The sequence below is a fragment of the Aulostomus chinensis genome, chromosome 7 (assembly GCF_037954235.1).
Source record: "Aulostomus chinensis isolate RoL2024-O1b breed Wild chromosome 7, RoL_Achi_v1.0, whole genome shotgun sequence".
NCBI classification, from domain to species: Eukaryota; Metazoa; Chordata; class Actinopteri; order Syngnathiformes; family Aulostomidae; genus Aulostomus; species Aulostomus chinensis.
In genome coordinates, this window is record NC_141326.1 from 2,368,235 (window position 1) to 2,388,866 (window position 20,632).

Genomic DNA, 20,632 nt, shown 5'->3' on the forward strand with positions numbered 1-20,632 from the left:
ACAAGAACCCATCACGAACCTGTGTTGCTCTGTGGCCACCGTAGCCCAGCACACCTGATTGGTGCTGCTAGGTGGGAAAGGTGTCCGTGGCACAGCTGCAATCATGCAAGTGCTCAACATCAGATCTGTTAGCTGGCCTGGCCTCTAGCTGGTCGACTTCCAACAGCAGTGTTAACAAAGACCTACCAAGCCAGGGAGAAAAGATGTGATGACCATCAGAGAAGGAAATAAGTCTTTATTTTGTCACAATTTTACAGAACATATTACAGAGGAGAAGTGAGACACAGATCCACCCTCTAACCCACAATGACGGTGTCATCATCTTGGAATTCATAGTAGGGGACCTCCAGGTTGAGAGGGGCTGGTCCCTTTCTAATTCTTCCTGAAGCATCGTAGTGGGAGCCATGACAGGGACAGTAGTAGCCTCCGAAATCACCAGCGTTGGCGATAGGCACACAGCCCAGATGGGTGCACACACCCAGGACAATGACCCATTTGGGGTTGATCACCCTATCCTTGTCATGCTGGGGGTCGCGGAGCTCTGCGAGGTTCACGGCCATCTCTGCTGTGATTTCCTTCTCATTGCGGTGACGGACAAACAGGGGTTTTCCTCTCCACTTGAAGGTCATATTTTTGCCTTCAGGGATGTCGTTCAGCTTGATCTCAATCTTGGACAAAGCCAGCACATCAGCGGAGGCACTCATGGAGGAGATAAACTGGCTGACCACCGTCTTGGCTGCATAGATGCCGACCACAGTGGTCGCTCCGGTCATCAGGTAGGAGAACGCCTTCCTGTTCTCATCGCTGTCCTGAGAGGACTTTTTGGGGTCGGTGACATCCTGGCGACGGTAGTCTGAGAAGTCAGGAACCTTGATGTCTGTGTGGGCCAGGCGGGTTCCTCCAGCTGCTGGAAATGATACACAATGGAGGAAAAGTCTGACAAAGACACCTTCCCAGGGAATTACCTTCTGTAGCACAGGACAGTCACTAATAATCACTCAAAAATTTCTTCTTAAAAAGCCAACTGTCACTTTCCTAAATACAATTATTTTAAGGCTCTATGAAAAAAAGGGGAGGCTTCATATTTCATGTTTTCCGTGCAACCTGGAGAACCAAGATGTTCAGCATAAATCCACCCTCACTTTTTACCAACAGGAACTTCAGATGTCATTCAACACGACGCCTCAAGTTTAGAGTGTTAAGAATAAGATAAGTTAACCCTTTATTTGTCCCACAGTGGGGAAATTGGCAATCAAGAGTCTGAAGTAAAGTAATCATGCCTCAAATTAAAAAAGGGTGTGCACTCTCAGGTCTGTTATCACTCTTCCAGACCAGCAGGAGACAAGATTCAAGTGAGGCAATTATTAATATATTAAATTAAGATATATTATCAACTTTTGTACATAAATAGTTTATTGTTTGTGCATCATTCAACCTTGGGAGGTAAAATCTTTAATTCTGTAATAGATGAGGAATAAAAGTAAAAATCCCATTTTCTCTCTGTTTCGTTTATTCCTCACCTCTCCTATCACCAAGGTCAGGCCTGATCAGGACACCTGCCATTCTACTTGAGATGAGCAGTCCCGTCAGTGGAGACGCTGCACCTACTTCAACCATGAGCACTTACTAACCCTGCACAGCATGGGAAAAAAATTCTGCTTTTGAACAGAATGATTTTGTGATATGGGCTGCAATATTGAGCGTGGTGTGTATTTGATATGATTCTTCTCATTTTCATTGTCTAATCCCTAAAAATGACAATCTTATGATTCTTTTTTGTGTGGTGATCATTACCAGACAAAGAGGTTTTATTAAGACTTTAGTATCTGCTATCAGGTAGGACATCACGACAGCAACACAACACTTAATTAACATAGTGCCTAACAGACAGTCTTCAGCAAATATGGTGCCTTCCTGCCGTCTGGAAATTGCAGTCGGTCGTCGTGCGGTTTGTGTTATTCAATACGAGTAACAGACCAGCCAGGGTAAATAAATGTATTGTCCTTTGCCAGCTGTTTACCACGCGTGTCTTTAATTATGGTTTGCCAGTTTGACAGATGTGATTTACTGGAGGAGGGTGACGGCTGCCCTGAAGTAACTCGTCCATCGAACCTACGAGCTAGTTGTTTATTTCAGTCTGGCAGGTCTTACGTCATGCTAACCACAACCTAGCGTTACTGTTTGCAGACATGAACAGGTGTGAAACTGACTATTCGCTAGATAACACAAGACACTAGTTTAGGGAAATATCTGGTTAAATCTCTTAGCTGATTGTTGATAGCTACATAACAGCCTCGCGTCCGCCTCCTTACCAGCAGCGGGAACCAGCTCCTTAGCTCCAGCTAACACCAGACTCTTCACGTACTGTTTTGTTGCCTGTAAATTCGGAACGACGGTTCCACACCGATGGGCGACAGACATCATTTTGGCCCAATATAACAATCTTCCACCCCACAGTCGGGGACACGACCTTGTGTGTACTACGATCTTATGCAGTCGTTTGCTCTGCCCCACCAGGAACACGACCAGCCTTTACAGCGTTCCGCATTCCCTGCGCCCTGTGAAATCTGGCCGGTGTTGTATTGTATACATTTTTAAGATGCCTCCAGATGTCCATATTAATTTTAAAATATCTCATATACGTATTAATTGTTGATATGAGTTTAATAAACCATCATATAAGCATATCTACGCCAAAAAGTCAGCCAATTTACACAGGCAGGTCTTCAAGCTAGCTGTATTCGCGGGTCCTCGCGATATAAACAAGGGTCCTCTGACAAAATATGGAGGCCAGCTACACGATGGTAACCTGGGGGAGGGAGAAAAAATAAGAAAAGATGAAAATACCTAAAAGAAAGCTCTTCCTTTTGGTAATAGTCGCTTATGTGGCATTTTCTCTCTATGCTGCATACAGCGTGTTCTTTAGCACCAAAGTCATTTCCCGCGTTCACCGGGTGGTGAAGAAAGAGACAGGAGCGCTCCCGGGTAACGTTCATTTCACGTCATCCAGCGACTTCTTTTTGCTAGCATGCCTGAAATTTTTTTATAGATCGGCAGTTAGAAATATGTTAATTTGTTTTTGATCTGTATTTTAGTCTAGATTGTTTAAGTTCCGTTCCATAATTAAATTCTCTTGTGTTTGCAGGTGGTGTGAGAGATGGCGGTGCTCCTTTCCTAGCAGATGAATGGAATCCGTGGGAGGACGAACAAGTGGAGTACAACTCTGCTCTGAATAGAAAGAGAGAGTCATTCAAACAGCGTTTGGGACGAATCGAAAGGGACAAACCCAAAAGATACAAGGTCCAGATCTGGGGCAAAGCTGCCATAGGTGAAGCTCGTTTTTACGCAGTATCAGGAATAATATTTGATCCTGTTTAATAACCACAATCCAAAGTTAGGTTTTGGAACACCTTTAGCAAACCACTAGGCAAATGATGTAATCTTGGTGTTGCTCTGAGTGTTAATAAGAAGTCCTCATCCAGAGAAGAATGCAGTCATGATCTGCTCACCCTTGTCTTGTTTGAAGGTTGGGTGAGGTTTTTTTTTACCCCACAGTCAAAGGCTAACAATTGGAGTGAATGGTGATTAAATTCCAAAGGTAAACACATGCGTGATAAACCATAAATGTGTAACCAAGCAACTGTCTGTGGAGCTGTTTGCCTCATTAAAACAATGAGGTCATGGCTAGTGCTATACTGCTACAGCAACAGGAAATAAGAAGGTGTCAAGAAAAGGAAATAAACAATAGAATGTACAAAATATAAAGGACCCATTGAGCTCAATATGGATACAAGTTCAGGCCATCATCCTGTCTACCAGGCTCAGAATGTCAGCGCTGGGAACTGGAGTCTGACTCCTATTAAGCTTCTGAAAAGGGAGCTACTGTTTGCAGATCTTTGTCTTTTTCTTCAGTCAGTCCGCCCGACTGACTGCCCGAAGCGCAAATATAAGCAAGGCCTGGCAAATTGATTTATATTTAACACCTCTCCCTGCACAGAGTAACGTTAAGTTCAAGACAACTAATAGTAACTACAAGAAAACCAACATGATGATTAGTTGCCAGAGAAAACAGCCACAAGCCATAGAAAGATTAGAAACAAAATGTAAGCAATTAACCAATGAAAGGGAATCACTTTTAGATGATACTTCACCCAAAGGTGTATTTGGCATCTCAACTACTCAAAAATATGTGTTGTGCACTCACAAAGATTTTTTTTTTCTCCCCTCCTGCGTCACGTCTCTGTGACTCCAGAATGCAGGAAGAGCCAATGACATGTCTCTAGCTGGAAGCTAATGCACACTTATAGCTAACAACGGCAAAACTGTCCAATAAAGTCAGTTTGGAATTTTCAAGATAATTGTTGAGATTAATCCAGGTCTTATTTATCCAGCTGTAGATCATGAATCCACAAACACTTTGACTGGAAGTGAAACCAGAATGGTCGTAATTCATACACTGTTACCGATAAGTCATGTTGTTGCTATAAACCGATCACCATCTGATGGCGCTGTCTGCGGCCGTAACGGCACTGAACCCTCTGACCACTCCTCTCCTCAGGGCTTTACCTTTGGGAGCACATTTTAGAAGGACCCCTCAGTCCAACTGACAAAGTAGCTCAATGGAGAGAGGGCGAGCTGCAGTCAGGAAAACTTGATTTCAGGTAACAGTTCTGAAATGGAATACCTCAAACCTGCCAAAACAAAAGAAGTATATTCCTGTGTACTCTGTAATAATTTGCTGTACCTCTGAATAAGAGAAAAAGGATTTCTCTGCTCCTATTCTTCAGTTTTTACACCGGTCCCGCTGTGGTTCAGGGCCATGTCCCTCTGGATATGAACAGCCTGGTTCTTGTTCTGAACGGCCGTGAGCAGCAGAAGGTTTCTTACTCTACACGGTGGCTGGAACATGTCCAATCTCTGGTTCAGACCCACACTGTGGCTCACGTGGCTGTGGTCCTGCTTGGCAACGAGTTGTGCAACAATGACTGGATAGGCCCGTACCTGAAGAGAAACGGTGGCTTTGTGGATCTGCTCTTCGTGGTGTACGACAGCCCCTGGGTCAATGACAAAGATGTCTTCCAGTGGCCTCTTGGTGTTGCCACGTATGTGATCATTTGATTGACTTCCCAGAGTTATGGGCAGATTAGAAGGATTGTCTCGCTGTATCAGTGGCTCTGTTTTGTTGTTCTTTGCACAGGTACAGACAGTTTCCCATGATCAGGCCGAACGCTGAGATGATCACCTCCAACAGGCCCTACCTCTGCAATTTCCTAGGAACCGTTTACAAGAACTCCTCCAGAGAAACACTCATGCAGGTGCTGGAACAGTCTGGCCTGGAGAAGGAATGCCTCACCGCAGTCAGGGAGAAGTAAGTCACTGGTCTGGTGCTCCCTCATCGCTGAGCACGGATACGGAGCAGCCAGACTGCATGAATGTCGTGTGTGTGTGTGTAAAATACGCTGTTATAGAAGATAGAAAGAGAACTGTTCATGTGAAGCTGTCATCACAGATGTTTCCACACTTGTCGATGATTCATGATGAATGCAGTTTGTTTGAAATCATTTTTAAATGTCATGACGTGACCATTTAGGAACTAACAGTGACCGATTTAACACATGAAAAAGAAAATAGCCGTTAACTCTTTAAGGTCTTTTTTTCCCCATGTGCCTGGAAAAAAGCTGGAAGTTAAAACAATACTCGTGGTAAATGTGCATAAGCATAATAATAATCAAAATAGTTTTATTTACAAAGCACCGTTCCAAATGTTTAGTGACAAAAACATCCAAACCGGAGGACAACAATTAAACCAATGCAGTAACGTGTCCACTAGGAGTAACCATTAAGAGAAGCTCCAACAGTCACTGGTAACCAGTGAACGTGGTCAGTTCTACTGGGACTCTTCCCCATCATCAAACCTGGAGGTGAGCTGAAGCAGGTATTGCGGCTGTTGGTGTTTGACCACACTGGTCTCTCCTAAGTCAACACCAGTCTGTAGGATATGATCCACCGTCCTCATTTTGATAACATGCAGTAGTTCAAGTAAATGTACACAGTCTAAGAACTTGTCCCACGTACTCCAGGACTGCTGCCGACTCAGAGTCTCTGAATAGAATGCAGCCCAGTTCTTCAGCGCTGATGAGTAGCAGCTCAATAATAAACGCTGTTCTTTTCTTTGGACGACAGAGTTGATGGAGCCAGTGAAATGAAGTCTTTGCTAGTTTTTAACTTCGCTGGCTCTCCAATACATCCATTAAACTTGGACACCCCAAAAGAGTCCGTCTTTCTTTTTGGGAAAAAAATCCAGGGTTCAAGATTTATATTTCACCATAAAGGATTTTTTTGTTAAAGATTTTACTTTTAAGATCTTTATTTGTTCATAAGAACTCCTGGAATCGTCAAGAATATAATTTAACCTTTAACAAGCTCATCCCACTGACATCACGAGAAATCCTTTTCGGGGGAGCCTCGGTCAAGACAGCAGCAGCACCGTGTTCCAAAAGACACGCAGCAACAGCCACAATCACCTGATTCAAACACTGACATGCAGGGGACGACCCTCTTCCTCTGACAAGCACGTTTTACATCTATGAGCAAGTCCTTCTAGCGTGGAAAGATCCTTGTTGTGGTGTTAATCCTTTTATTTGATGTACGTCCTCCGTCTTTCTCCTGGGGATTTACAGTCTTGAGTTTTTTGGAGAGATGCTGATGATTTGCCGCTGACTTGCTGCTATTTAACAGAGTAGATAAAGCATTGACTCACATCTTGTGTATCTACTAAAATGCACATGAAACATTGTGAATTTGAAAATTAACATCATTTTTTAAAATTTCCCAAACATTTTGAAAAGCCCTTGAATGATATTTGCTGCATTGTTTCCTCATCAGAGCAGCGGCGGTTTAAGGAACATACGTGTGGACCTGTCGGCTGTTAAAATGCTGCAGTGCCCAGTTTGTTGTTTTCAGCTGTTGGACAAAACTCTGCCTCAGAGTTGGGCAAACTGGGATTTTCCCAGCCAAGACATGAATCAAGAGCATAGTCTGCAGCTTCAGAATCTCTGCGACTGTGCACATCTATCGCATCAAAAGAACCTATTTGTTGAAATCTGGGTTCATTCCATTATGCACGATTTTATTGTGTTGGTGTCTGCATCCTTCAGTTCCAGGTTGTGGACCAGGTCTTTGGTGCTGTCACAGTCATGCAAACACATTAGCTTTCAGGTCACGTACGGACAGAAGACGTGTTCTATAACAAACCCTTGAGATTTCATCCCACGTGCAAGCAGAGCCTCAGTTTTCGGACTCAACTGTCTGGCAAAGGCTGATATAAACGCTTCTCTGGTCCTTGTTTTATGGTTTTAGAATTTTCTTTAAATTATTAATGTTTTTGAAAGGCAGCTTCAGCCTGAGTGGACTTATCGGAACTCTACTTGTCCGTCTGTACTTATTGCCCCAGATGGCTCCCTCAGGAGACGGCGGACAGTCTGAGGCGCTATCAGACAGCCCTGGCGCAGAGCGAGCTCACTCTCTGCCCAGTGGGGATCAACACTGAATGCTACCGCATCTACGAGGCCTGCTCGTACGGCTCGGTGCCCGTGGTGGAAGATATACTGACACCTGGAACCTGCGCATCCGGACCCAGCTCCCCACTACGCCTCCTCAAAGCGGCAGGGGCGCCCTTCATCTTCATCAGTGACTGGAAGGAGCTGCCAGCTATCTTGGAGAGGGAGCGAGGGATGAGCCAGGAGCAGAGGGTGGACAGGCGGAGGAGGCTGTTGGAGTGGTACGCCAGCTTCCGTCAGCAAATGAAAGAGAGGTTCACTGACGTCATGGAGGAGACCTTCTTCAAAAGCGGCTGACTTGGTGCTTCAAGCAGAAGCCCCTTTTAAAAGATCAGTATTTAATATCCATTTAATTTATTTTGTGGAATGTGGAGAAATGTGATTGCCTACTCGTGTCGTGAACATGGTGATATTTGGTGTAATATTTTTGTGCAGGTAATTCTCTTGCATTTGTTATTACTGTGTAGTAAAGTCAGGAACCTGCCGCTATGAGACGGCTCAAATCCTCTGACCTTTCTGTATATTTATCTTTAAAAGATTACACTGATGGAATGTCCATTTATTTAGAACTAATGAATGAAGAACTGCCTTGTATTTTAAGTACATTTTATATGTCTGCGCACACTTTATAGTGTGATTTTTAGGAAATTCTGCAACTCCACCTAGATGTAGAATGAGATGATGCGTTAAAGGCCTTGTTTGAAAATGAAGCTATTTTGTATTGTAAGTGACTTGAAAGTGGAAAACATGTCGTTGTGGCATGTGTGGCGTTCTTTATATTTTTGTCTTTAACAGTCTTGTTTTCTATTTATTTCTTCATTGTCATGTGACCCCCCCCCCCCCCCCCCCCGCAATAGAATAAAATGGAGCTGGACAGTGGATGCGCGGGTCCTGTGGTTTGTCCTGCAGATGGCGCTGTGGATCAGCTTATTTGAAGTAAAGACAGCAAAATTCCAAACTCGCTTTAAGGACAAACAAAAACTTGAATAGTGGCGCTCTGATAAAGTAGTTGCTGACGTCACAGGGATTGAGTGACGTTATATCGTGAGGACCACAAACACCAAGAACTGAACCCCGGCAGCGACTGCGACGTTTGAGTGAACACACTCGATTGGCCTAAGAGGGGGAACTCCATTCACCCCTGCGACTGTTTTGCCGTTAGGGGGCAGCATACACATCTTAACAATTCCGCTTTGGAGTTGAACTTCTCGCAAATATTGGCTTATTTATTTTATATTCACAAGTTGAGGTCGTCATTTTTCAGTTCTCCTCCTGCAGCTCCCTGTCCTCCCCTCAGGGAGATATCCCGAACCTGGTTTCCCCCTCAGTCACCAAACACGTGGACGAACGTCCAGCCTGCTTCATGGAACCCTGGAAGCTCCCTGAGGGGGACATGTTCCTATCATTCCATATTGAGGTTCTGGCCTCTCTGGTGAGGTAATCACGCGTGTTTGTGGGTGAACCTGTCAGCCACACCAGTAGTGAGTGCAGGGGGACTGCAGCCCGTCCAGGAGGAATGACGAGCGTGGGGCCTGGGGATGAAGGCGCATTTGAGCGCTTGACTTTATTTGCAATCCAACTCCTGTTTTCTTGTGTTGAGACTTGATCCATGCGAAAAGTGACGAGAGCAGCCTGTAGATGTGGGAGCAGTGTCAGCGTCTCTCTCTCTCTCCCCCCTCTGTCTCTCTCTCTCCCCCCTCTGTCTCTCTCCCCTCCCTCTCTTCTCCTCTCCCAGCCTGGCTCCAGCTGCCGTGGGCTCAGTGCTGCAGCCTGCCTGCCTGCCTTCCTGCCTCTGGGAGAGAGTCGGGGGGGGGGGGGGGTAGAAAGTATCGAGGGAACAGGGGGAAGTGTGTGCGTGAGCGAGTGCGCGCGGCTCCGCTAAACTGGAAACCACTACCCGAAAGCACTCGCGCTATTCAGGCCGAATTTGACGCGCGCGCTCCGACTGGGTCGTTGGCACTACTTTTCTGGACATCTCGCCGCGGAGACCCCTAAACTTGCCTGATTGTTTTTCTTCTTCTACGGTGGCGGCGGCGCAGCGCAGCGTTCCCAGTTGCCTGGAGCCACTGGTTGGAGCTGGGCAGCGTGTCGGCCCTGATGTGTACCCGCCGCTTTTCCTCAAGGAAAAGGGGGACATGAAGAACTAAACTCGTTGTTCTTCTTCCAGCTTTTCGCAAAGTTATTAGCTTTTTTTGTTGTTGGTTTGTTTTGATCCCGCGCCTTTTTTCTTTTTTTTTTGTGTTTTTCCTCTGCGCGTGCATTCGGTCGTCCCGGTTGTGATGCGTCTGTTGCTGTAGGACTCGTCTGCAGTTTGGTACGAGAAGAAGAAGTTTACAACACACCGCGGACACAAGAAGCCAGAAAATGTCCACGCCGAGGTTTAAAAAGGATAAAGAAATCATCGCGGAATACGAGAGTCAAGTCAAAGGTAAGGGGGGCCGGGAGAAGCGTTCGTGGGAGCCGACGGGAGGTCTGAAAAAAACCGGGACCGGGCTCGTCCATCCCCAGCTGCATGAGTCATAGCCAGAGATGTGCTAGCCAGAAAAGTTAGCCACACATGACCTCTCACCGCGTTTTAATGCGTGGCAAAGTAAATCGAGCAGCTAATACCTGCATTTATTGTGGTCTGACTTCAAGGATCACTTGAGCTTCACCGAATTAGCAAAATAAAGAGTCGGGGGGGGGGGGGGGTGCGGTTGTTGAGAGGTTCTGCATGTGAAAGCCAATGAAAGTGAAGATATCACTACTGTTCCCAGCCAGACACACCGAGCCGAAGCCAGCAGTTGGGTTCCTCTCTCCGTCCAGAGGAGGAACCCGAGTGCAGGGCTCACCTGGGAGGTGAGCAGGGGTCCTCGGTCTTGCTCTCGACCCCCTTTCTTTACTGTCACAACCACTCACACTCTCTAAAGGAGAGGGTCTTGATGTAGGGGAGTGATCTAGAGGTGTGCAAGACCCCACAATGGAGTCAACCTCACCCCTCCTGTCTCCCCGAGGACCCCCCCCCACACACACACACACACACATGCAACGTATAGGTAGCCCAGACAAGACCGGCACAGGAAGGAGGCAGTTGGCTGCTTCAGGGTAACCATGGGGATTTGGCCCCCAGCCAGCCAGCTCTGTTCCTCGGTGCCATTAGCATGCTAAAATACCACCTCCTCATGCCCCTGTGTCCAACCTTAAATACAGGGAGGGGGGCAGGTTGGTGGGGGACAGGGGCGATAAAGGGGAGCTGAACTAGTGAAGCATGTGTCTGAGCAAAAAGCTCTTCTTTGCAAGAATTGCGAGGCTCCCCCCCCCTTCTCTCTCTGAGCAGATGACTAAGGGTTTTCAGGCTTTTAGAGAGGGTGAAGCACAGTCATAGGGGATGCTGAACAAGAGGTGACCAAACCTCACATTTGTCATGCAGAACCCAGCGGGGCAGCAACAACCTGCTGCTGAGGAGAGGAGCTGTTGCTTGATCAGACCGCCGGAGCCTCAGTAAACGAATGTTAACTCTGGCGACGTAATGAAGATGTAAAGGTCGGCTCTGACACGAGGGGGGCACGTTGGGCTTGGTTCGTAGTTTTCATAGTGGGAGAGTGCTCCAGATGGGTAAATACCACACCGGCTATTTTTGCACTGCGGATAAACTGAGGGTATTTAAGTTTAGATTTGATTTTTGTGACATCAGATAATGAGCGTCTTGGGTGCAGCTGGTTTGTGCCACAGTGGGCAGGATTGGGTTCAGTACATGGAGAATGCGTGTGAGCCTATGTGCGAAGATAATGTATGTAAAGCAGCTCTGAGTGAGAGTTCCATGTAAAAAATTTAAGCTGTAAGCCGTTAGCAAGATGCCGTGCTAAGCTCAGCTCAAGCTGATTGGCGTCTGACTGAGTCAGTGTCACCATGACGAGTGCAAATGACAAAGGAGCTAAAAGGCTTGTTGTCAGTCTGTCAGTGGGATTACGGTAAAAACTGCTTGGCTGATTGTCGTGACACTTTGAGGAGGGGTGGACCTTGAGTTGAGGAGTTGCCCATTAATGACAAATGTCATTATCAGCTTGGTTCAGCGTGACCTCCTAACTACTGGAGTTGTGTCAAACATTTGCTCAAAGATGCTTCCTGGTGTCAGAGCTTTTCTTGTCAAAAGCCCTGCTTCATCATGTGTCCTGTCTGAGAGAACTTGTTTACATTTGACCAAGTCCTACACTAAATGCAGCACCGGCTACCGATGGGGGGCACTCAGCACAAGTGTTTTGGTGTTTGTTCAAAATAAATGAAATGAAATCTGCCGTTACTCTTGTGTTTTGTTTAGTTTTATTTTTCCCTCCATTATACTGGCGTGTGACTTCGGCGTACCATTTCACCCCTGCTTTATTTCTATGCAAACTCATTTTCATTCACTAATTAACAATCGAGAGACCTTATTTGTCACATTTTCCCACACAGCATATTCATCCCTTAAAGACCGTATTGGCAAGAACAAGAATGTATTAGTGAAGATGCTCCTGCAAAGGCAGACCTTTGCTTGGAGAAATAGCTGCCGGGATATTAGAGGGTACTTAAAAGTGGAAGTGTATTCAAGTTTGAGTTCAACATTAAATATTCTGTTTCAGCAGAGCTCCTGATTTTGCAGCTGTAAGGTGTTTTATGAGTTGAGAGTTTGGAGTGATAATGAATGGGATCCCATCTGCAGCGGAGCCGTGATGGCCAGAGGCAGGTTCTGTTCACCAGTCTCTGATTGCTCAAGATGTAGAACAACAAGCAGCCTGGAAAACGCTCCTTGCCGCTGTTTGATCCTCTGGTCGGCATCCTGTCTCTCTCACTGTGTCAGAATTGGTGTGATATTCCAGCAAATATCTGGCAGCCAGGTCTGCTTCGTCTTGCGTAACTCGATTGATCTGTATCCCCAGTCTTCTGTCCTCATTTTGATGAGAGACTTGTGCACTTTGCTCATTACCATCATCCCGCCATCCTGCAGTGAAGCATATTTACTCCATCAGTTTCACTTCTGAGAGTCCTTATCAGTATTTATAACAGGCAGTTTATGGTTTTTATGTTGATTCCCTGCAGTGGCTGACACTCCTGTTCTCCGGCCTGACTTGTCGTGCTAACATTCCCTGCAGCAGTTGTGTCTCAGATGAAAATGAAAATTGACGGACCTCTTGGTCCCTCAGGGAAATGAGAAGTGCACATGTTCACCATTTGGGTAAAAGGGAACATAAGGAAGACTGAGTCGAGAAAGCAGACTTCATTGATAGGCGGCTTGGGAAAGGTTGAGGACACACTGGTGTTCCAGGCGAGCCTCTGCTTCTGTGGACTGGTGGAGCAGAGAAACTCATCCTTGTTGTCTTAAGTCATAGTGCAGGTGTGATGTCAGACTGTGGCTCGCCATTTATGGCCTGGGGTCGTGACTCCATTGGCAGGACCCCTTGAGCTGCTGACAGGGGCCCTCTCCCAGATCATCCTTGAGGCTGCCCCCCGTGGCCCTGCCGCCATTGCTGATTGAAATCTGAGCCCAGCCCCTCTGCAAACTCCAGAGAGCAGCCTTTCCATGTTTGTTTGCAGGCAGATGAAAGGACTGAAAGCTGACAAAGGTGGTGTGGTTGTTATTTTTACTTTCAAAACAGGATTTTCTAAATTCACCTGCATAGTTAAAATAGTGGCTCTGCTGTCCAGTGGCATGGCAGATGATGAACATGTACACCAGCATCCCTGTCTATTACACAATCCAGATGTCAGACGTGTGGACATCTGTGCATCGCGAGTTTGCCTGAAATTACTCTGCTTTTTTTTTTTTTTTTTTTAAAGCAGAATAAACTCAGTTTGCCCCCCAGATGAAGCCGGTGTGCTGAGGTTTTTGTTTAGGTTTTTAGGCTTTTCAGTTGTGCTCATGGCTCATTTTCTGAAGAAAGAGCAATTTTTAGATAAAAATAAAACAACAGAAAAACAACCTCTGGGACTGTTTTAGAGTGCTTCAGCAAACAGTCTTTGGGGGGGGGGGGTAATACAAACATGCTCTGAGTGCCTCCCCAGAATGTTAAATCCCAAAGTATGTCATTGAAATGTGTGTTTTTTTTCATTGTTGTTGTTTTTTAAATGGTCAGTGTTGTGTATTATGTGAGAGGATGAAAAATAACACATGGTCATTTTAGCTCAGAATCCTGAGCTGAACCTGCTCTGTAGTGTATATTGATGTTCGTTTTGTTTTTTAGAATAGACGGTTATCCCTGCCAAATAAGGAGGTTTCCACCCACGTCTGTCTGTTGTTAGTAGAAATATAGCAAATCTGAACATCTGGTGGAGGTTTGTGTCACAGGACCAGGAACCCTTTAGATTTTGTGAAAGAGCCCTTGAACGTTGTTAAAACTGTTGCGTTGGAGGTGTGCACGCCACGGAGCGACCAACTGCCATTTTCAGGCTGTTCTTTTCCTTAAAGAAAACAGAAAATGTGATGTTGCTGGATGTTTGCTGAATCGTGAATCACAAACTCATACAATCAAAGGATGATCTGACTCAGTGTTGATTGTGTCCACAAGTTGACCAGCGGCGTGTCCTCAGCTATTCTTCTGTCTTGGATGCTTTTTTTGCCTTTGATATCAATAATACCATCAGATGTATCTGTCACAGGACTCTAGACTCCCAACGGCTGCAATTTCCACTGGCAGCGTTGCGCCCACGGCGTGTTTTGCCCTTCTGGCTTTATTATCTTGCTCAGATTCTGCTGATTTGGTCGTTGTCCCTTGCCTTACGTGTCTGAACGTACGCCTGTCCCTTGCCTTACGTGTCTGAACGTACGCCTACAGTCGCTGGTTATATTGAGCCCTTTTATGTTTTCTGTTTTCTGGACTGGAAGTTTGCACAGTTGATGGCCCGATCTGCACAGATTGTCCCACGGTCCATCAAAAATAAACTCGCCAAATATTTCCCATAAAGTGGCGCGCTGTGGGACGTATTCTGGTGGAAATTGCAGCATGGACGAGAGTGGCGGTGATCAGCTGCCGCTGCGCCAGCCCTACATCACACGCATCATACACTGTGCAGGGCGCACATGATCATCAAGTCACACATTTTGCAAATGCCAAGTTTTGAGGCACTGCTGGTGTTTCACTAGGGCATGCAGATAATGACAACTATAATTAGCAGTGAGGCCATATCCCCACAAAAAGGTGCTACTAAGTCCTGTGTTTGTGTGACCGACAAAGAAAGTTGGTAGGTCCGGTGCTACCGGTGGAAAAGTTATTCTTGGGCCCGGTTATGACCAAAACTCATGTGACAGTCGAATGTTGTCCCATTACCACCAGCGATAATCTAACTCCAGCGTTCCACCTCGACTGACTCGCTGGTCCAGAGTGGCACACCTTTCTCTCTGTAAACGTCTCTGGGCTCCCTTTGTCTTGCTGTGTCACCCTGCATCCCAAACATTGAAGCCAAGACAAAGTTTATTGGACAGATTTTGTCAAAGACAAAACAAAAAAACAAAAAATAAAAGATGTATAATTCCCCTTTCACTGGTTTCTGCACCAAAATACAGTCACTTATCAGGAAGTGTATTTTTAATATATAATATTTAAACCATTTGGACACTTGCATTGGTCAGTTTGTTATTCTGTCACTTGGCTGCATAATGGTGCACACACACAAACTCTGTACGCCACGCGTGACGAACACTCAAGCCTTTGCCACCTATCTTTGGCCAGGGAAAACACCACTTTGCTCTTATTCTCTGTCCTAACGGCCCCCGAGAGGTGTTGATGGGGGTTAGAGTTTGGAGGACTAATGGAATCCCAACACCTTCAGAAGCGCTCCCTCAGACCATCACACTCCATTCACACACTCGCCATCTGTTTCCACCACCACTGAATCTATAACTGTGTGCGTGTCTGTAGTGCATTTCCCACTGAATGGTATGGCATTGGGTGTGGCATTGTTTGTACACCAGCGTGCATGGGTGGTTGAATAGTTATTGACAGCACCATCTGTGGCCACTCACCCTTTTTGCAGTTTTAATAAACTCCGCTGAGCACAAGCAACGCTTCACTTTCCCTGCTGTGCTTTTGAGTGGAGCCACAAAGGCCATCAGGACACCCTCCCCCATCATCTCCCTCAGAAAGCCCAAGCAAACCCTCTTCAGTGAACATGCATCTTAATATCAAACAAAAAGAGTGCAAGTACACGAGCAGTTGAAGACAAAACAAGAAAATTGTGTGTCATCTCCAGCTGTAGCTGACGGGGGTTCGATCAGTTTGTTCTCAGAGATGATCCGATCAAACTGGGAGGAGCGCGACGCCAGCTGAGAGCGATCTACCTGTGAATGAATCATGCAGAGAGGTAAATTATTATTTTGACTTTAGTTGCTGCACATGTGAAGGTTCTTCCTGACCTGCTGGGGCACGCACAGGGATCCCCTGGTGTAGCTGCATTGCATCAGCTAATAGAAGGTACAGGGCAATAACGGAATTGGATCGCGCTCAGAGAGAAAGTAAAACAGAGGAATGAAATGGAGGGGAATACTGATATGAAAGGGAGGGTAGGAGGGGGATTTAGAGAGATTTTGGCTACTTTCTGGACATGTTTAATTCCTTTCAACCACTGCTGAGCCCCAAGCAGATGGACAGACAGGAAGGCAGACAGACACAGTTTGACCATCAGGCCATTCTGCTGCCTGCCTGCCACCCAGTAGCACTGGATTAGGCGGAAGGAGATTGGGGGATGGGATGGGACGGGACGGTATGAGGTCAGTGCAGGAATAAGTGAAGGCGGAGGTCATAAGCTCTGACTTGTTTAATCTGCGTCTGTGTGTGTTCAGCAGATTCATCTGCCACATGTAAGCCGTTTATGTGTTTAGTGGTGGCGAAAGCTTTCAGAGCGTGCAAACATGCTGTAAGTAAAGTTTCTTGTGGGTTCATATTTCCTGCATTCACTTCAACAGCGTGACATCTGCCTCTTGAGCTTCCCCTTATTGTGTCAAAGTTTTGACGGAGCCTGACAATCCGTTCACTCATTGTGGTTTGCAGCTGGTACGCCACTGGTCCAGCGAACCTCCTGCGTCGACAGTCCCATGCTGCTGCTGGCTGCCTTTGCTTAGGAATCGTGGAGGGGTGAAGACTTTATTCCTGGAACTCGTTGGGATTTGTGAATGGATGTCCTGTTGGGTTATCCAGAGTAAACACTGATGTGTCAGAAAAGGACTGATGTTTCATATTCAGGAACTTAACTGGTTTGATTGACACCAGTAAGGAAAATCTTTCATGAGGGAAAGCCATCACCGTTCAAGTGTTTGTTTTAGGTGAAACAGCCTTGAGATATTTTCCTCATCCTATTTATTTATTTATGTCAGGTCCCCATTAGCCACTGCCTCAGCAGCAACTGTTCCTCCTGGGGTCCAACAACAAAAATTAATTTTAATAAATGTATAATTATTTTGATACAAAAATATAAATAAAACCAGAAAAAACCCAACAAAACATGTCAGTGTTGGTTGAAGTTGTCCAGTGCTGCTGTGTGTGTTGGTCTGCCAGCGTTGCTGCTGTGGAAGCCTTCATTCTTCTAAAGTGAGTCTTCACCATGTTCATGTGGACAACATTTGGGCTTTTCTTTAAGCAATATTGACTCATAAGCAATGAAGAAGTCCTCCCTCTAATAAATCATCAAAATAGTAATTGATCGACCAAACGTTTCAGCTCACTACCACCGACTACATGAAACGACCCTGGGTTCCACACATCCTCAGTATACATATGGTGTCAAATTTACTCCAAAAGTCCACCACGAGTGTGTGTTACGCTCCGCGTGCACAATTCAGTGACCCCGAGCGCGACTCTTTACTGCAGGCAAATGAAGTCAACAAATGCGCGCGTGAGTTGCAGCTGTCGGTGCTCTCGGTGGATCAATCTGCTCGCTTGTTGATCCGCTCCTGCGCGCTCGTGTGAAACATTGGAAAACCAAGTGTAGAAAAAAAGCACAGAAACAATCATTTGTCTATGATTGGCCTGTAGTCCCACTAGCCCCGCCCCGTGACCCCAGTCGCTGTGGCTTCTATAACGAACACATGGCTGTATCAAGGTGTCGTGGACACTGAATTGTGAGCACACGGGAGGTTCAGCACACGCTTGTGGAGCGTAATGCACACTCGTGGTGGACTTCTGGCGTAAATTTGACATCATATATACACAGTCCACAGGGGGGAGCACTCTCTAACCCAGAGATGGGGTATCAGAGCCGGTATCACAGGGGTCCAGGGTGGAATTTGCAACTCTGCCCTTTTTTTTGCTAGAAAGTAGACATGGTTCTATGTCCTTTTCTGACTTCATTAGGACACTGAGACCTAAACAAATGCAGAGATGCTCAGTATTTTAGGAACAAATGTAGTGCCGGGCTCACCTCATCTGATCCTCAGCCCATACGTTTCCCTCAGCTGGCAGCCGCCCCAGCTGTACGGCAATAATGCAATGCAAAGCAATGAAATGTTTGGCAGGAATAACAACTCGCTGGCTTTTTTAGTGCTGACTTGTCTTAGTTCATCAGTGGCTAGATGTATTTCCTGCGCTTGACAAGCCAAATTACATCAGTAGCTTTGTGTGTTGCGGAATAGACGGCACGTTCTTGAATAATTTCTACCCTATGCTCAAGTTAGAGCAGTTAATTCAGAAATGTATATGCAGACATACAGCGCTTGTACAATCTGTGAGAGACTGACAATTTTTTACCAAGGTCACTCAGAACTAATAAGAAATCTTAACAATTCCTCAGTCATTACTTCTGGCAAAGAGCTACACTGTTTTCAGCCTTAAGAGCCCCCATACTGTAGCTAATTTCTGGCCTCAATGGTAACCACCCAGAGATCCTGTCAGCTCTGATAAATTCAAAGTTAAAAGTTGAAAAACTGAAGCGCAGTCCCCCTCCTCGACGCTCGCCGGTCGGCTCCCTCCCAGCCACCCCCAACACAGATGAACACAAGTTTAATTTACTGATCTTGTGACTTCTCCTTTTCCCCTCCCCCCCCTAATACTTTCTTCTGCCATGACCTCATGACCTGAGGGAAGCAGGCTTTTAGATGACCGCCCTCCTAATCAATAACCAAAGACCACCCCTTGAGGCATGGCTGCCGTGTTGGGCTGCCCAAAGGAAATGTTTGAGGGGGAATGGCGTTATAAAAAGCAGTGGTCAATGAAATGTCAACAAAAAGCTTCATCCCTTTTTTTCCTGTAACTCCAGTTAATTATAGCTTAAAGCCAAGAAGTCAACCCGGACTTTTATTTGAAAATATAATTCAATCTGGCTGCTGTGGATGCCCAAAATGTCTCATCAGTTTTATGTGGTCACTTCTCCTCCTGTCTGTGCTTCCCTCAGTGCACTAGATCTGTCTTTAGTCCTGCAGTGAGGAGCTTAAAGGAGTTTCCCATGTTCTCTATCAGCCTCACAATAATGGGTTGCAGGAGAAAGCTTCCCCGGTTGAGGGTGCAGCAGTGGCTTGTGTCTTACCAGCCCCAGGCAATAACCTGAACTCTCCTCCACCCTCCCCCGGGATGGAAACTGAAGCCATAGCTGTGGTCCAGGCCACGGATATGCGGGGTGCTCTTGGATAAAGATCTGTCAGCCGTGTTGTTCATTGTGTCCTCTTGCCAGTGGTCGCACATGGAGCAATTCTCTATTCTCCTTAAGCTGTCTTCTGTCCCCTCTCACTCACTCAGTCTGCTTCCATGGCTCACTGCTTATGTTCAGCTGTGATATTTACAGAAGATGTTACAGGAATACAAAGTTATTACTGCCATGGAGCTTGTGATTCCATTGCCGTTGGTTTGGTATATAAGCAGACATACACAACAACAACAACAACAACCCTGTTGATTTTCATTTTGGGGCTTTGTGGTGTTGCGTAAGCCAAGAAAGACCTCACATATTTCTGTAATTCCTCTGAGAAACATGACATGGAGGACTACTGGCTTTCTTCAAGTGCATTTCTAGTTCCCTTTTATGTTTTGAAGCTTTTACGTTCATTGGAACCTATCTGCTTTGCAACGCCAGTCAGCTGTTTCCATAAATAACACAATTATCTTATTGTCATGAGACCTCCTGTCATGTGGTTGTTATGCAAGAGATGAAATAACTGATATTAACTGTCCTCTTGTTCCTGTGGTTTACAGTCAGAGGACAGATTAAACTCTGGCTGCGCGATCACCTAATTCTAGTCCTCCTAATTCTTTATTGGATTGGATTAATAACGGTTCTGACATATGACTGACTTATTTAGTATTTAGTTTCAGTCTGTCCTGCCTTTTCCTCAGTCACTGACTCCTAGCTGGCGGCCCTCTGTCCAGGACAACTTAAACCTCTGGCCACCAAACCACTGACCACTGCTCCCTGGCCTGAATCCTCAGTTCTGCTAGCTCATGTCTGTCTGACCAGATAGTTCAACCAGCAGCAAAGATCAAGGATACCCACCGGCTCTAGAAATCAATACTGAATGAGTCCTCTGCTAGAATTCTGCCTCCTATTAATTTGGAGAGTAAAATTTGAAGCGCTAGCTTGTTCAGATCACCTACAATTTTTTTGACCTTTCTCCTGACAGCTGGAGCAGCCCTGTCTGTGTTTTTCATTCTACGATTCTTACACATACTTACCTTGGATCTTACTTTGTTTTAATGTCATTAAGCAGAGTAACAAATTTGCATCCCTCGTCTTATTGGTACTTCTGGCACGAAGCGCTATTCAGTGCTACAAACTTTGCGCCTGTGATTTCTGAGCCGTCAGGAAGAATTTCCCTCCAAGGGTGTAACTTTCTGGAAAATGTGGACAAAGGAACTCAGTTCAGTCCATGGTGACCCTGGAAAAGAAGGTAAGCTTCAAGAATTCCTTGAAAGGTTCCATGACTAGAAAAGTGAGCTTTCCGTGTTTCTAGTGAGAGTGGAGATGAAAGTGAAGTATTACAAAGTCACTGGTTATTAAGATGTAGTCTATTTGAGGAAATGCTGGGAAGGAACTTGCCTGGTAAAGCGTGTTTTCACTGCATGTAGCTGCAGATTTTTGTGGCGTCATCTATATTCCAGGGTCTCCTTTTAATGTCACCATGCAGTGGAAGCACGTTGCAG

The 20,632-nt window shown here is 45.8% G+C and overlaps 3 protein-coding genes across 8 annotated transcripts in view; 2 read left to right on the plus strand and 1 right to left on the minus strand.

Moving 5' to 3' along the window:
• Window positions 1–215: 215 nt before the first annotated feature.
• On the minus strand, window positions 216–2,558 carry LOC147258188 (cytochrome b-c1 complex subunit Rieske, mitochondrial-like). Of its 2 annotated transcripts, none has more exons than XM_086208125.1 (2): window positions 2,313–2,558; window positions 216–904 (listed from the first exon to the last, which is right to left on the minus strand). In XM_086208125.1, the coding sequence occupies exons 1-2, from the start codon at window positions 2,422–2,424 to the stop codon at window positions 297–299; spliced, it is 720 nt and encodes a 239-aa protein (XP_086064251.1). In that variant the 5' UTR covers window positions 2,425–2,558; the 3' UTR covers window positions 216–296. The 2 variants fall into 2 exon arrangements, with proteins under 2 accessions (XP_086064251.1, XP_086064250.1); XM_086208124.1 differs by having other exon boundaries at window positions 216–907; window positions 2,313–2,546.
• A 189-nt stretch (window positions 2,559–2,747) lies between these two features.
• On the plus strand, window positions 2,748–8,392 carry rxylt1 (ribitol xylosyltransferase 1). Its single transcript, XM_086208123.1, has 6 exons — window positions 2,748–2,985; window positions 3,146–3,328; window positions 4,559–4,661; window positions 4,788–5,102; window positions 5,198–5,368; window positions 7,454–8,392. The coding sequence occupies exons 1-6, from the start codon at window positions 2,838–2,840 to the stop codon at window positions 7,854–7,856; spliced, it is 1,323 nt and encodes a 440-aa protein (XP_086064249.1). The 5' UTR covers window positions 2,748–2,837; the 3' UTR covers window positions 7,857–8,392.
• Window positions 8,393–9,414: 1,022 nt separating this feature from the next.
• Window positions 9,415–20,632, plus strand: part of srgap1a (SLIT-ROBO Rho GTPase activating protein 1a) — a 90,451-nt gene continuing 79,233 nt past the window's right edge. For 2 of the 5 annotated variants that reach the window (XM_086208126.1, XM_086208130.1), the window contains exon 1: window positions 9,417–9,987. In XM_086208126.1, the coding sequence (XP_086064252.1) occupies window positions 9,924–9,987 (64 nt within the window). In that variant the 5' untranslated portion in view covers window positions 9,417–9,923. Of the gene's footprint in view, window positions 9,988–19,726; window positions 20,380–20,632 lie in introns of those variants that run through there. The other 3 variants (XM_086208127.1, XM_086208129.1, XM_086208128.1) reach the window with 3 other exon arrangements.

Excerpts from the sequence above, each read along its gene's own strand:
- LOC147258188 (XM_086208124.1), bottom strand. The coding sequence starts at position 2,424 with ATGATGTCTGTCGCCCATCGGTGTGGAACCGTCGTTCCGAATTTACAG. Across the intron at positions 908-2,312 it reads GGAGCTGGTTCCCGCTGCTG|CAGCTGGAGGAACCCGCCTG; the intron begins GTAAGGAGGCGG and ends TATCATTTCCAG.
- rxylt1 (XM_086208123.1), top strand. The coding sequence starts at position 2,838 with ATGAAAATACCTAAAAGAAAGCTCTTCCTTTTGGTAATAGTCGCTTAT. Across the intron at positions 2,986-3,145 it reads AGAGACAGGAGCGCTCCCGG|GTGGTGTGAGAGATGGCGGT; the intron begins GTAACGTTCATT and ends TTGTGTTTGCAG. Across the intron at positions 5,369-7,453 it reads CTCACCGCAGTCAGGGAGAA|ATGGCTCCCTCAGGAGACGG; the intron begins GTAAGTCACTGG and ends TTATTGCCCCAG.